Raw genomic sequence first — 17524 nt, forward strand, 5'->3', positions numbered from 1 at the left:
GTTGCACAGCTCTTACTGTCGCAGGCCATCTATTTCCGAAGTGTCTCGTAATTTTCTGAACAAGAACACGCGACGAAGGTCCTTAAATATTCACAATCAATATATTCATCTTCGAATCATCTTCGAATTATCTTCAATTGTCATCGCGCTTATTATTCTCCAATTTTCTTTGGATCTGTCTTGCTACGATCATAACAAGAAATTGTGTATTCTCTTAATTTAATTTGATTTCAATTAGGCAATTATAACAATATGTATGTTAATACCAAATTGAAGCATTTTCGTTTTATATATTTCTTTTTATATTACTGTAAACATTCATGTTATCTTTTTTTTTTTTTTACGTAAAAATCATTATCTTTTTTTTTTCATTTTAGAATTTTTATTCTTTTTGGTAAATGTTCTGCCGGAATTGGTTATTTTTTATTTGGCATCAATTAAGGTATGACTAAAGATTAGTCTTTAATTGGTTAAGGATTCAAAAAAATATTTAAATAATAATTGGTTGAAAATCTAAAAAAATAATACAATGTTGCGTTGTTTAAAAAAAAAATACATACTGTTTACTTGATGTTATAAAAATGTAGAAATTATTATTTTACGGTTGAGATTAAATTCCAATAAAAGTTAATGAAAAATATAAAAAAAAAGTTTTCACGAGATATAGAAATTTTGTTGATTCTGAGACTTACGATGGGTCGGTCTCGGTATCATACTCCACACAGCCTTGAAACCCTTGCCCTCGATGTTCTCATCGCTGTGGAATCGCAGCCAGAGGTATCGTGTCTTCGATGTGATCTCGGGGGGAAAATTCGTCCCGCAGAAGTTGCCGAGGAGATTAGAGTAACCGTACTGGCCATCGCGTACCTCGAGGAAATCGAAACGGCAATCTGGACTGTCTTCCAGCTTGAACTCATCTCGAAAGTCAAGTTTCAGCAGCATACCTTTTTCAGCTGAAACAAGAGAAGCCAAACGCGGTGAGCGAATACACTTATATATATGTTAAGTAAATGAGGGACGGTGCGGAAAGAGGATTGGAAGAGAATTTGATAGCCGTGCTCGTGAAGTTTCTAAAGATAAAGCTTGATAAAGATGCCGAATAGTTAGATTAGAGAATGGAAACTTTACACGTTCGCCGGCATGATATTATCTAGGGATCTTTTGCACAAACGCTTGTTAATTTTATGATTCATACAACTTGAATCTTATTTGCATTTCTTATTAAGATGATATAAGAGTCGCTACTTTTCTATATTATATCCTGAAACAAGAAAACGTATTTTCTTCTTACTATGAATAATTAATAATTAATAGTAATATTATGAAATGGTAGATAAAAAAAACCTATCGGTACAAAAAAAGAGGAAAAAAATGTGTTTCTAATAAATTGATAAAATCAATGAATGCTGCAAAATATAACTTCACTGTCTTTCTCTTTCTCCCTCTCTCAAGATATTGTATTTAACATGTAGAGATATATCAAATACATTAAACAAACCAGCAGATTTCAATGATTTGAGATAACGATGTAATTGTTGATGTATTAATTGCGACCAACCAATAATTTCCATTAATGTATAGATTAACTATTTTGCACTCAATGAGTCGATAATTATGCATACAATCTGATATTGTAATCCGATATGTGTGGGACTGGACAATATGTTCGGATATTATGCTGTGCTCATTACGCGTAATATAAATAATTGATTCAATTATAACACGAGTTTCTTACTTCAGCTTCTCTCAGAAAATATGTACACACCAATAATACGTCGTGTGTATTTTTGTTTCTGTTCCTGCAAACCTCGCGAACGTCTTTTATAGTTGGACGAGTTACTAGACAAATATTCCAATGTGTCGTTAGCCCCAGAAATCAGACTGGCTCATGGCCAAATTATTCGTCAAAAGCTACGACACGAAGCTGTGTTGTTTTCTCGTTGGTTACCACGTTAGAGCTACAGCAGCTTGGTAATAACGCTTACAAAGCATTTTTCCGTGTAATATAATATCAGCGTCAAGAGAAACGCTTGAAACATAGTTTCTCTGAAACACTGTAGTAACGAAGGAGATGGACGGGAGAAAGGCAGCGAATAAATTCCTATCATGTTAAACAGGCACCAATTATTTCGCTATGATAGTTTCTTAATTGCAATTTTTTTTTTTTTGGCTTATTTTATACGCATTTATTTTCTCATTTATTTATTACGAAGAGAGTAATCAAAAGTAGTTTGTTATCGCGAACGCCATGAATGACAAGAAGCCATAGTTTTCAAAAAGTTGCGGGAGCAAAACGTGTCGACATTTCTAGTAAATTTCTACCTGGAGCACGATCTGTAATAAGGCTGTAGAGATGCAAACGCGACTTCACTTTCTCCACACGTACGAAACTTATCCGAGAATTATTCAGACAAGACCGATCGTTAGGATACACTCTATCTTCCGGCTAGATATCTCGGGTCTCCGCGGATATTCGTGTATTTGTAGGTCCGATCGCGAATGTATGAGCGTAAATGCGTGTGTGCGTGCGTCAATATATGGACCACCAGTCTACTTGACTATGCGCATTTAAATGTCACCCTGGGCAACCACAAGATCATCTCATTATTCCCTTAACCTTAGTCCTTACACGTGTCTACATGTTATTGATATCGTGATTTTCGGATGTCCGATTTCATTGAAACAACGATACAAAATTTCTTACTCTATATCGAACTTTAATCAATCTAATATCTTTAATTATCGACAAATTTTTATAATAAAATGCAATATATTTATGATTTGATTACGTTACACAGACAAGGCACCAACACTGTGAAAGCAACTCTTAATCATGTAACGATTGTCGATATATTTATCCTTGGCCACAAATAGTTTTCAATGCGTTTTCAAAAATAGTCCGTCTATTCTAGACGCCAAGATCGCGCCAAGAATGGCGTATATGATTACGGAAGCTAATAAGCTTTCGACAGTTCGATTCGAGTAATAACCGAATCACATTGAATAAAATTAGCAGTATTCAATAATTCAAGAATGCCATCCATCGAAAATTTTCAGAAGTAATTTAAATTGATAGTGATTTGAAAGCAATTTGTTTCGCTTGAACATCGTTTCCGAAAACTGATATGCACAAGAATTTCGATGTTTTTGCCAAGCAAACACTCTTTTTGTTTTATAAGCAAATTTCCATTGAAATTACATATGTTCAAGAAATTCTCAGAAAAAATATTGTAAATGCCAAATTCATCCGGTCATCATTCATAGGATTTATAGCTAAGTCATTAGTCATAGGATAAATATAACTCATTACGATTTATACTTGATTATTTGTTGAAAGAACTAACATTCTATAAAGATTGTTCTCAACTCTTAAGGAAAATAAATCATATCTTTATAAATTATATAATAAAAAAGTAATAAAAAATATAAAAATTGTAAATAAATTGTATTTCATTAAAAAAGCGTTATTATGAATTTTTATTTATTTAATAAAATTTTTTAAAATAGCATTTGTATATTTTTTCGAAAATTTCTTTATTTAAGCTCATTAAATGATTTTGAGATCGTCAAAATAAGATTAAGATATTCGTCTGATAATTTCTCTTTTTCACTGTGTCATTGGAGAGCGCGTAACAGTCGTATATCGAAGCCTTTCTATGAATGAAAATTTGGCTGGCTCCGCAGAAAAGCCCACGCATACGACTACTCGTCAAGGACGCACGTGCCGAATAGATATATTAACACCATTTTGTCGCTCAAAACTCGACTTTAAAGAAAAAATATTCTACGTCGAGACCATGTCGAAAATATAGCGTCGCTTACGTACATCACAAAAATTGTCGCATACTTTCGCAACCGAATGGTCTCGTTTAAGCGTATTGCATTCGAATGACGACTCAACAGATTTTTCCCGTGGACTTTCTTTGACAAAGACGCGCACTCTAAAGCAACAAGAACTGAGAGAAATAAGAGAAGAAACATGCAGCAAGCATCGGCACTCTCGGAGCAGAAAATCACGATAAAGTTTCTTCTAAAATCTTGTCTGCTTTTGCGTAGAAATGTTCGTGAGATGTTTTTCTTTTTCATAAAAAAAGATATAAAATAATACTTTCGTGTAATAGCGCATTACGCGCGACGACTGAGAGATATATGTATAGCATATATTTGCTTTTTTATGCAAAATAAAATATACATCGATATTTAATAAAAAATGTGATATTAAATTTTATTTATTTAGTCTCGATAAACAATATATTCCAACATTTTTCAGTAATATAAATTTTTCCACAGTGCTCTAGATTTTCTCTCTAATGTAAATTGAATGTCATTTGATGACTGAGTTCTCGCAATTTTTGTTATATCGTCAAGAATTGAGACATTGTCATGTTAATAAGTTGTAATCTGAATTTTATTTTGTATGGTCTTTCCTAAAGACGAAATAATTTCTGTCATTTAAATAATTCTCTAATACTGCTCGATGAAATTTTGACTCACAATTTCACATACCCATATCTATAATACTTCATTCTGTCGCGATTAGATGCTACACAGCGTGTTTGCGCTGGGTGCTTCGTAGCAAGTATATGTCTATATATACATATACGAATTCACACTTGAGTTTTCCACCTCCGGATTAGGCCATAACTATTCTTGTATGTACTATTTTAGCTTTTAATAATAATCGGCGTCTCTCTCTCTCTCTCTCTCTCTCTCTCTCCAATGAGATCATTGCGAATTTTCTGTGATGCCTTAATGGGCACCCTACGGAATGCCGAAGGACGTACCTTACATTGCGCGCCGCAATTAATATCGAGAAAATTGAATTGCATCGATCTAGGAAAATATCGTAAGGCGATCGTATTGGTCTCACGTACGTCGTTAAAGAGGCATGGAATTGCAGGAAACATAACTTTTCTCTGCAATTTGCGTAATTGGATAGTACGATCGATAGTATGATTTCACGTAAACCATATGAATGCATGATAAAAATAGATGAGATATATTGAATGCAAGAAAAAAGATAAATACAAATATATATATATATATATATATATATATATATATATATATATATATATATAAAATACAGTAGGAGAGAATAATTAAGTGGAACTAAAACTTAAATATAGCGTTGCCAATGTAGGATATTTTGGGATATTACAAAATAATTTTTAAATCTAATTGGCTGTCATATAAAATAAATAAACAAATTTTTAAAAATTTTACCAGGATTTAAAATAACTTTGCTTGCCAAGAAAATTTAATCGAAAAGCCTTGCAGCAAATATTGCCATAGAAGCATAGCGTCTCTCTCTTTTTATTTTTTTTTTTCTCTTTTCCTCTCTTTGCAAGGTGCACAATAAAGCACAAATAAATAGCTTTATGTCTAAAATAAAATATCGTAGAAGAATAGAGAGCCGCTCGCTTCGAACGTCCTTTTTTTCCTGCCGATTATCGAGGTACGTGGTCCTCGTAGTAACGATCGACGCCTCCCTTTGGGAGGCTATCGAATTTTCCATAGAGTTCCGCCGAATAAGGGTGAGTCTTGCATGGCTGTCGGAAGTTGCACGAGCTTAACCGTTCTGTTCTAGAAACTCCTGGAAAATGGTGCATCCTCGCACCACATTTCCTCGTCTGGATGTTTATTGCCAGCGTGCTGCTGTGTGAGGTAATGCACGCGGATTTTTCGCCAGGATTTAAAGGAGGTGAGCAACCCAAAAAGGCAAGAGGAAAAAAGAACGGCTCGGTGGTGATATATTCGAGTTTTATGAGACGGAAATAAAGTGCGGCTGAGTAGCTCGACGCGATTTTCATCAATGTCATATTAAACCGCGGAAGATCATTTTGATTAAACATAGTGACCATACGTCTAATAAGCAACATATCTAAATATCGCGGAAAATATCAAATATTTATTTTTAATTCATACGTAATTTAGACTATTATTCTATAATCAATAACTTAGCAGTCTAATATATTTTTCATACATTATATAAAAAATTGTTGTATTTTAAATTATAAAAAAATTGTTAAATTAACAATTTCCCTAACTTTGCATACATATTTTGATATAAAAATTTCTTATACATTAAAAGTTAAATTAAACATAATATACGTAAAAGAAACAAGAAAATAAGAAAAATACCAAAGAAAGTTAAATATGCAAAGCTCAAAAAATTAGATTTCTTTGTGTTCATAAAATCATTTTTCTTGAAAAGAATTTTTTAAAAGCACTTTAGTTAATTAAGCAGAAGAAAAGAAATAATATTTAAAATGTGTCTTTACAAAGTTGTAACTCTTTTTCATTTCTCTCGCGTAAAATAACTTTACCGACGTTTCGGTTATTATATGACCTCCTTTATATCTTTCCAACAAAATAAATTATATCGCATGTTTTATGCGTAATTTTCCATTGTTATACATTGTATTTTCCGCTCTAAATACATTGATAAATATATGCAAAAGGGAGATATCCAATCCTATATACATTAAACTGGCAGACAGTTAGCTGTAATAAATTGCCGATGGTCATGATTTATTTCAGCGTCCCGATAATTAATATACGCAAAGAAACAACAGATCGAGTACATCGCATTTAAAAGCTTGTTGATTTCACCTTTAACCACACACATAATAATTGTTATAAAATAAATATAATAATTATAAAAATATACAGCGAAAAACGTTAAAAAATGTTGGGTTGCTATACTAATAAATTCTCGTACTTTAATATGCAAATTTAATAAAATTTTTATCTATATCTATATAATTTTAAGAATTATTTATTATTAAAACTGAAATATGTTATCTCTAATTTTATATGTTAGAAAAACTAAAGCATTTTATAAATATTTGCAAATGTATGTTCTTGTTAATAGAATAGCATTAACAGCCCATATATAATATGTTATTACATTAATGCATCATATGTTTCAATAAAATAACTATAACATAAAAAGTTGCTTTTCGTCTGCCCTTTCGCAGCCTATATATAATGCATCTCGAACCGATTTCCTGGCTATCATGCAATAATCTAGAAGTATCCAATAATCCAAAAGTGGCCGGACTTCCGATAGCAATGGATATCGCAAATTTGTTTCATACCTTCCCGGAAAGAGGCACGCCATGCAATAACTGCCAAATAAAACGATTCCCACTTTATCTCTTATGAAGTATAGCAATATTTATCCCATGTTTGCACCAAAAACAATAACGTTGGCGAATCATTATGGACGCGATATCTCAAATTATATTTACAATCGCCCCGTACAAATCTTCACGGTCGTGTGTCGCCAATATTTCCCGAGCACACCTTATTCTGGTGTCTCGTGGTTTACCACCTCGCCAACGAATCAAATCAGATCGTGGTTAAACACATGGGCTCACGCGTGGTTGAACACCATCCGTCCACCACGAGCACGTACACAACTGTTGGCCAACACACGTTCGCGCTCTCCACCCTATACCGGGATGATATCCGTTCTCGCAGTGATTCATAGAGGTCGAAGCACGGGGCGACGCGTCACGTTGGTTGGTCAGCAAGTACAATGGCTAACGGCCATGGTAGTGGCCGGAGGGATGGATGAGGAACGAAGGGATGATCGGTTTCTCCAGGAAGAAACTAACTAGCCTGCAGCCAGGACAAACCCCGTTCCCTCTGTTTGCCGACAATTCGCCGATAGATTTAGAGTTAAGATAAACGCGTCTATCAGCAAGATGGTTTCGTAGTTTAGGACAAACTTTAGTTTAATTGCTTTTTCCGCCGAGATTATTCTAGATAGTTTCTCTTATGCTACTTGACGGAAGATTGAAAGTTTACTTAAGCTGTAGTATGTACTCTTTTATAACAATTTCATCAGTTGATTGTATTTCACATAGATTTGTTTTATCCGTAAAAACTTTAAGTATATACTTTTAATGTAAACGTTTTTATAAGATGAGAGAACATATATATATATATATATGCACACATATCTCTTATAAAACCTACTGATTTATTAAAATGGTCAGAGCGACTTATCCGTGAAACAGTTATTCGCACGTAAAATCCCTTATATGTGCTCCGAGACTTTCGATTTAACCGTAGATTAAATTTAACCACCGTGAATTCTAGGAATTTCGTTTAAAGTTTAATCCCGCTTAATACTGGGCTTTATCCATCTTGATCGTTATCTACATTTAAATCTGCGATTTTAAATACTTTGCAAAGTCTTATTTGAGAATATAGCTTGGTAAAGATATTAGATAGCTCTGACAGTAGACGTTAATAGCAAAGAATTAAACAATCAAGAATTATGTAAATAAATTTATATATAATATATATATCCATCTGATATATTTAGAATTCTTTTTGAATATTATAATAAAATAAATAATTTTTTTCAGAATGTTAACTAATTATATATTAATCATAAAAATAATAAATTTTATCATACGATTTTTAATCATACGATTTTTTAATTCTTTCTGAAAATCATAAAGCGGGATTTTGCAAAACTTTATTTAAATTAAAATGCTGCAGACGAATTAATCATAAGTGTTTTCCAATGACAACTGGCCAATTTCGGCAGCCTTAATTGGCGGACAGGGACAGGTAGAACATACTGCGGATGGTCGTTAATGTCGCCCCGCGTTCAAGGACAAGCGTGCATCGCGTGCTACCGCAATTAATGGCCTCTGATGCAGCACGATGGCACTTTCGGTCTTAGGAGTATTTCGCTGTTCAACGAAACAGCGGGGATGGCAGGCAACCTCGCCTGGACTTGATTTACGTGCGATCGCATTAAACGGTTCTTTGATGGCCCCTTACCTTCTGAGTGGTTGATAACTTGATTTGCTGCCCCACTTTGGAACTCAGCCATGATTCTTGCCCCATGCCCACCCTTATCGCCCCCTCCTCCTCCCCCTCATCAGCGACATCACGGTAGTGCTTTCGCTGCTTGGAACACGGAGTGATAATTTTTTTCTTCTTATTTTTTTTCTTGGCTGCCATTCTCGCTGTCTTTCCCCTCATTTTTTCTCATGCAATTCACGAATACTCGAATAATTATATTAGTAACAATAAAAAATAAAAAAGTTATATACATTAGATTTACTACCGCTTTGCACACATTCTTTCAAGACGCTTTCTTTCGTTTTAAAACCTGACTGAAAGATATAATCGTACCGTAGACAAAGAGAGATATGATTTTTGAGAAAATTATTATAAATGTCATATATATAAATTATAAAAAACTATAAAATTAAAAATATAAAATTATAAAATTATAAAAAACCATGTAAATTATTTTTCACACAATCATAAATAATAATTGTGTTTAAATTTAACACGGTTACATGTCGTAACAATGTGAAAAGCAAAAGAATATTTCTGAATATTTAACATACATATATTTTCCTATTATAAGTTTTTTGAAAAAATCATAAACACTAAAGTTCATAAAAAAGTAACGTCTATAAGTTGCGCTTTTTTGCGAGACAGCTAATGAGAAACGATGCAAGTTTCATCCATCCACAAAAAGAGCGGGAAACTTCTTGTCATATTTCTTCGTCGAAAAAGTAGAAAACGTGACAGCCGGATGAAAAAAACCGTGCTGTCGTCGGCACGGTTTAAATTGGAGTTGCGAACAGCGACGATGAATTGGAGGTTACAGGTAACAAGATTGGTGGAAAAGTAGAATAAGAAGAACACGCGTAAAGAGAACCGACGGCCATGAAGAAAGGCACCCGGATGTATAACTGCGAACCAACAGGTTAACTTGCCGTCACGACCGAACTTTCCGATCGATCTTAACGAAGTGTCGCTTGTAACTTTGGTCGTTTACCGCGAACTTACCATGAACTTCGACTGTAGTCCGCAAAATATATGATCTGGGACCATGAGGCGATCTTGGTGAATCTCGGAAGACCGAGAGACAGCAAAGAATTACCTCAATCAAGCGAGATTTATTTATGTCAGTCTCGCAATCGTTACATCAGAAGTTGTCATTCGCTTCACAATATAAATGGAACATGAAGCGAAAATTATAAAAGCGCGAGAACATACGTACTATTTTCCTTACAGTTTTTAAAAACAATAATGCCAGCTACGCAAAATATTATGACACAAATAAAGATAAAGCAAGTTTAAAAATAAATTTTATTATATATTTTTGTTTGCGTCTATATATATATATATATATATATATATACTTTTTATTCCAAGAAAATAAAAATAAGAATTTTTATTCTCTCTCTTTCTCTCAAGAAAGACTTCCAATAGCTAACATATCCCTATAGAAATATATTTCATTGTTGTTTCGATTTTTAAAAGCAGAGCTGCAGCACTCACGGAAAAATGCAACCTAAATTTACACTAGTTTTTAATTACTCTTAAGTGGAAATCGTATGTTTAACGCAACAAGTTTGTTAGAAACAATAAAACAGCTTTAATATCCTTGACGAGACTCAGAATCCATTATCGCCGATTGAAATTTGCGATTAGAGTACAGCCGGAACGGACAGGCCTCGAAAGGGGAGTAAGATGTCGATTAATTGAAAAGGGGAGCGGCGCGCGAACGCGGTTGCTGGTTCTCCATCTCGTTACGATGTGATAACAAGGATGACCGAGCGCATTTGTTTAACGAACTCCGATCTCTTTCTCGGAAGAAGAGCACCGGATTCTTCGTTAGCGCACTTTACGGACCGAAAGTCTTATGACTGTTGTGAAAGATTGTGCTCTGGTCCTCTTGCTCGATCCCGGGACCACACTCTCATTCAATTTTCAACCGACCGTGATCTCATTAACGTGCCCGGTTATCTCGACATGCTTTAAAAAGTTCCTCGCGCGCGCTTTATAATGATATGTTCCTGTATTATCGCGTTAGACGAATGTGCGAAACAATTCCTAATTTAAGCAATTAGAACTTTCCATCAAAATTTTGCAAGCAGTTTATTTACGAAGCACTCGCAGACGTACATCAAATGCAAACATACATCAAAGTTAAATCCGAAGAAAAGTCATTCATCTTTTAGTAACGATATAATTTGACTATTTCAAATGCTTCAAGTTTTTCTATTAATCGTCTCTATAATAATAATTGTTGTCGTATAATTAAAAAAAAAAAAAATAATCTTTTACAAAAATTTTATGAAAATTTCAAAATTTATATCTTCTTATGCTTACCAGATTTAAGATGTTTGACTTTTATTTGTTGCAATAAAAGATATATATATGATTTATAATATATATTTTATAAAAGATGAAGAGACAAGCTCTTTTGAGTATCGCGGACAATATATTGGCTTGCGCTTGTCCTAAATTACATAATAGAATCCCGTATACAAGTTCGTAATTAGGAAATGGGCTTCCTAGAGCGAGTAGATACTTTGCTGCTGTACACACGCCAGAACTAATGGAAGATCAATATTTACTCGTGCCATGTCATAAGATATTACATGAAAAGGACATCTCGAAAAGTATGATATAGGAAAACGTAGATCGTCGAAACATGTGATATTTCGTAGGAAACGAATGTCGAGCAATATCTGGTACGAATTTTGACATGTTTACATAGAATCGACACTTATCTCTTCTGAGCTTTTGGAGATGTCGAATATATGAATTACTAAATCGAAATATCATATATATTATAAATGGGTTTTTCTCAGAATGTCGTTATAAATACAATTTAATATTATGTAATATATAATTTCCAATATAAAAATAATAAAATAAATAGATTACATTTTTACAAAAATAATAAAAAAGTAGATTACATTTTTAAAGTTGACAATTAAAGAAAAAAATTATTTTATATTCGAATATATTTTTATGGGATTTTCTTTTAGTGCACTTATGTTGGTCTGTCTATCGTCAAGTACTCTAATTTAGAGACTTTTTAAAGTAAATCACTCTAAGTGAATTCGGATTGCAATCCTATAAGCATTGTAACTCTCTCCCTTTTTTTCACTCTGTCTAGCATGAGTAATCTTTCATCTTGCAAACTCTCGATGTGACCGATACAACCGGTATTAATCATCAGAGAGTGTCAGTGAAGTGAGATTCAATGGCAAATGATTTAACTGGAAATGCCTGGAGGCTGCTGCCTACCACTCCAGCTAGTTAGAGGGTAGGTTTACCGAGAGCAAGAGGAATACTACAACGTACTTGAGTCTCGAGAAGATAATCGGAGACGCTAGGAATTCCGTTAAGATGTTAACGGACAGTTCATAAGTTTCTTGATAGCTGCCGCGATATTTAGCCTAGTTCGAGAAAGCACAAGTCTGTTTTAATAAAATTCAAGTATTATTTCGCGGTCGTTAAATCATTTATTTAAAATACTTATGTGATAAATATAATAATTATTTGAGAATAATTTAGTTTTTAAATATATAAAATTTTACAAAATTGATAAAAATTAAAAATGTCTGAATTTAATTTGATTATGTTGATTCGAGCCTTCAGATCATAAGATACTTTTAATATTTCGCGTAATCTTTCTATTAAATTAGATAAATATTGAAACTGCATTAATATAAAAGTTGACTTATCGTATTAACTCATCAAAACTATTTCAAGCTTTTGATGAAGATATTTTCTTTCTCTCTCAAACAACCACTAATTGAAAAGCCAACCTCTGTATGCAGCGTAGAATATTTTATGATATTTATTCTATATATAGTGTGTACCGTGTTCTGTGGAATTAATGGTAGAAAATATTGTTTCGTCGAATAAAATATTTAAAAGGCAAAAAGCACTTGTTGTATGTGATAGTAATATACATATATATGAATACGTTTGATCGGCTAGCCAGGTTATTTTATCGATGTATCGATGTATATTCGAAAACAGCGCACTGGTATATGTAAAGTTTTTAACATTATTATATAAAAGCCATTGCACCGGCATGCTACAACTCCGTTTTCCATTCACGGCTCGATTTCCCGCGATAACTTCATATTTTTGAACGCACCAGTATACGTTATTTTAGCGTTGTTAGTAAAATAAATATATGGAGATAAAAAAAGACCCTATTACAGTCAATATTTCTTTAAATTCAATTCAATTCCAACTTCTTTACTTTAAATCTAGCGTATAAATATGTAAGTTTTTCACAAAATCCTTCTGAAAATTGAAAAATATTTTCACTTTTTCATTGTTGATTTTAATCCGGCGTGTCAACAGAAATATAATCGACATCTTTACCGACGACAAAATATTGTCATTTTAAGAAGTAAATACACATGAAAGCCGGAGCAGTTTGGATATCGTGTTGAAATTTGAACGTAAAACTGATCACGACGGTCTCGTGATCTCGATATAAATGGCGCACGTGGAAAATCCCGGAAACAATTCGAGCATTTGTGCATGTATAACAATTAATAAAACTGACAGAGATGAAAATGTATCTTTCATAGAAAAAAAAATATATGAAATGTGACGTACAAGCTGCGCTGGAGCGACGTACGTGTAAATTGATCTGTTTCCCACTCTCGGTTTTTCGTTCACCGCAGAAATATTATTGCGGCGATGTGTCTTTCAATCTTGCCGTTGCTCTCGTTTACAATACAGACATTCGATTTACATATCTGTTCGATATCATCGAGTGTAGTCAACACAGCAACAGCCGAAGCAATTGCGATGCTCGATAATATCTACGATATGTCAAACAGGGCGCGTCGGACCATTGCATTGCTTCGATCGATCACGCCAAATTTTGGGACAATAGTAAGTTTGTTTAATGGAAGTTACAATCCATTTGGTCCTCGCGATTTACGAATCTCTCTCAGATAAATTTTCGCATCGAACTATCTCTCTTAGCGTATTGCAAAAAAGAGAAGAAAAAATCTTTAAACAATTTATTTTGCAATGTCCGCTTTAAAATCGTGAAAATATCGACATTTCTTTCGCTCGCTCTAATCGGATTGAAATTCGAAATGCCGAGGATTGATGTTTGAGGATTCGCATCATGGTAAGAGGATCGTGTGACGTTATATGAGCGAGGTTCGCGAACGAGCATCGTTTGCGACAGTCATTGAGATAACGAATCCTTTGTGGTTGGAATCATTTCACAACATCACACAAGAAAGAGAGCAAGCAGTCGCGCAAATGCAGCGCTGCTTTTGCGCGTGATAAAGAATGCAACGAGAGACTGCAAATTTGAAAAGCAGCAGTCGAGAATTAGAATAATGCGGAAATTTTAATGTATATAAATGTAATGAATATATTCAGACTAGTATAAACAAATTTTTCTTGAAAATTTGAAACAAAGCTTTATTATTCATTAATTAATCTCAAATAAATTTAATTTTAATTTTATTTTTTTATAACACGCGCTCGTTAAAAATTGAATAGTTAGGAAAAGCCAATAAATTGTTGAAAATAGATAGAATAATTTAAAAAAAAAAACAAGATATATTCTTTTCTAGCGATTTTAGAGTTTATCTTATGTGATTTACGTCTGAAATTTGGTCATATGTACCGTGGTCTTTGAAAGTGTCGGATATTGTCTGGTCAAATCAGGATCCTGGCACATTCAGCAATCGTTACTGAAGATATCTCGTTTCGATTCTAGAGTCAGTCAATACTACTAATGGCTTGGATTCATTGCTCCTGAAACCTAGCTGGGTGCTAACAAAATAATAGTAATGCACGTATGCTATACGTGTCCGCAATGCCACTTGGCAGACGACGAATGACAGTAATTGAGCAGTCTTTTTTCACAATTCACACAAAATTCAACTTCATAATATATAAATGATAAAAACGCGGCGTAGAAAAAAGAATTGCAACATAACTATATAATGTAGAAAATTTTCATTGATCAATATTTATTTAATTGATATAAAAAATAAAATAATTAATCTAAATTTTTTGACAAATTATTATTTGTACATCCAGAGAAATTAGCCAAACATATCCTTTGTAAAATTCTATTATTTAAATAGAAATATTATTATAACATGTGTTTAAATTACTTAAAGTACGAAAAAAAATTTTAAATACATGTATTGCATTATTGTTCTGAGTTCTACAGAGAAATAGAGCGATTTAATGAATCATGAAACGAGGAAATACTTCAACATGCGGTGTATGGTGGCAGCAAAGATTCTTCTCAAGATTCCGCACAAGTTCCTTAGGAATAGTCTACCAAGTGACAACTGCGAATTGCCAGACAATGCACAAATCTAGCATATTTTAGAAATTCCAGAGGCAAAACCCGAGATGCTAGGCTGATATTTTGGTAGATTAAAATTTGTCAAATTGTTAAATTGAGAAAAGAAATTTTAGTTTGAGAAAACGATTATTATACTATATTATTATTATTATATACGTTTTTTAAATTATTATTACTATATATTATATATTATACTATACGCTATGTTATTGAGAAAAAAAGAACAATATTATTTGTTGCCAAAAAATACGACAATTAGAACTGTTTAAGTATAAGCAAACTAAAAAATTTAATTAAATTAAGAATCTGATTAATTTTTGTTACGTAATTCAATGCACGAAATGTTACTTCATAAATAAATTCACGTTTTACTTATTCAGATGCGATATTTGCAAGTAAAATAATCATTCATTAATTTTTAATTCACAGAAATTACTGTATTAATAATTACTTAAAAATATCAGTATTTATTTCTGCATATCAGTATTTATTATTGCTGCATTATTAATGCGATACTGCAAAATGGAAATATCTATGCAAATTTCAGAAACAATGTGAAATGCATTGTGAATAGTTCATAGCTAAAAAGGATTTAGCAGATTAAACTAACTTCTACACTAAGTTCTATATTAACAGCATATGACAATTATACAATATTTCTTGTTGCAGTCAATATATTAAAGTTAGTATTGAACTATCAATAATTAGAATCGCCGATACTAAACGTCAGAAAATACAGTGGCAATGATTGTCACTTTGAAACTTTACTCTCTCAAACATTGAGATAATTACATGACATAATTCACATAGGATATCTGCGTTATAATCTGTCCTCCAAGCGCAATCATAATCGTTATGCAATGACAAACGAATCCCTTTGAGCCAATTATACTTCTTGCTTGTTACCAAGTTTAGAGCGGGGCGACGAAAAGCCGATTTCATCTCGATAGACATATAAATGTGTCATAGCGCATATATGTGTGTGTGACATATAAAATTTATTATTTTATGAACGTTCAACTGAAATGCGTGAGTTAAGATCGTAATTCCATAAAAGTCTTAGCATATATGTTTCATAGTTGAACATACCATATTTATTATTTAAATTATATTATGTTATTTATAAATTTCATTGTGCCATAATTAAATATAACTTCAATTCTACTTTAACATTAGCAAAAAGCGTAATTAAATTCACGGATATCGTTTTTAGCACATTCTTAAACAACATTCATAATTTATAATTTTTTATATTGTAAAATTAAATTAAAAATGAGCAATTTAGCCGAAAATTATGTGAAAATGGATTTATTACACGAAGAGAACGTAGGAGGTGATGCATATGTATCGATTTATTGAATTGTCATCAATATTTTTAGAGTCTAATATATTGGCGTTCCATTTCCTTCAGTTTTACGTCTTTGTATGGCGGAGTGTTACAATGTGCGCGTATTACTGCGTATATCTGCAAAATTTGGTTGAGAACCCGTAATCCGTGGTAACTATTTTCGTATACGTGAAGACTCGATAAACCCTGTCGACCCTGACTCAAATTCAAACAAGAGCCAGCTGCTGCCCATTGCCCAATCCGGCGCATTTCGAGATCCCGGATTAAAACACAGATCGATAAATCTGTATGCATTAGCAAAATTTATTTGTATATCCTATGAACAATTAACTATTATTTCATTCCCATTCAGACCCTTCTAATATCAATTTAACAATGAACTCTACTGTACAAATAGTATTTTGTAAACTTTTGTTTCTCTAAATAAATAGATCAACATTCTGTAAATAAATAGACATAATTGCTATAATTGGCAAGAGATATAAAATAGCTTCTGAACCCCTGAAATTTTGCACGCGCGTGTAACTCGAAACGAAGAGACATTTTTCGTCGAGCGGCTGCGAGCAGCTTCTCCGTTCGTTCATAGATACATCGATTCGTTATCGAGATATTGCTCTCGTGCAGCCACGGACAAGGGGAGCGGTTGAATTCGCGAAGATTTACGGTTTCAGCGAACGTTTGCCAATTTTTCCTTTTCTCGACTTTCTATCTAGGATCGTCTCGCGTCGCTACGTTCGAGAGTATACGAGCATAAAATGAGAAATCGTTTGTTGCTGCATTATTTTTCTTGGCGCAAAAGATAAAGACATATAATAAAAGAATATATGTAAAACAAGCTACTTTTAATTTATTTATTTAACATTTTTGTGTTATTCATTGTTTTATTAATTATTTTATTGAACGTAAATAAAATAATGATCGAATTCTCGATTTGTAAGACTATCCTTGTATCGATTATTAAGTTGAAAGAAGCTTGATAATATAACATATATTCTAAATTTCTCAAAGGTCAGTAACAT

The 17524-nt window shown here is 32.9% G+C and overlaps 1 protein-coding gene across 6 annotated transcripts in view; it reads right to left on the reverse strand.

Annotated features, from left to right (window-relative positions):
- LOC126856899 (uncharacterized) overlaps positions 1 to 17524 on the reverse strand; it is a 104097-nt gene that overhangs the window by 24284 nt on the left and 62289 nt on the right. For all 6 annotated transcript variants that reach the window (XM_050605891.1, XM_050605892.1, XM_050605890.1 and 3 more), the window contains one exon: positions 693 to 953. In XM_050605891.1, coding sequence (XP_050461848.1) covers positions 693 to 953 — 261 coding nt within the window. The remainder of the gene's footprint in view (positions 1 to 692; positions 954 to 17524) is intronic.

This window comes from Cataglyphis hispanica, chromosome 20 (assembly GCF_021464435.1).
Source record: "Cataglyphis hispanica isolate Lineage 1 chromosome 20, ULB_Chis1_1.0, whole genome shotgun sequence".
In the NCBI taxonomy this organism is placed as follows: Eukaryota; Metazoa; Arthropoda; class Insecta; order Hymenoptera; family Formicidae; genus Cataglyphis; species Cataglyphis hispanica.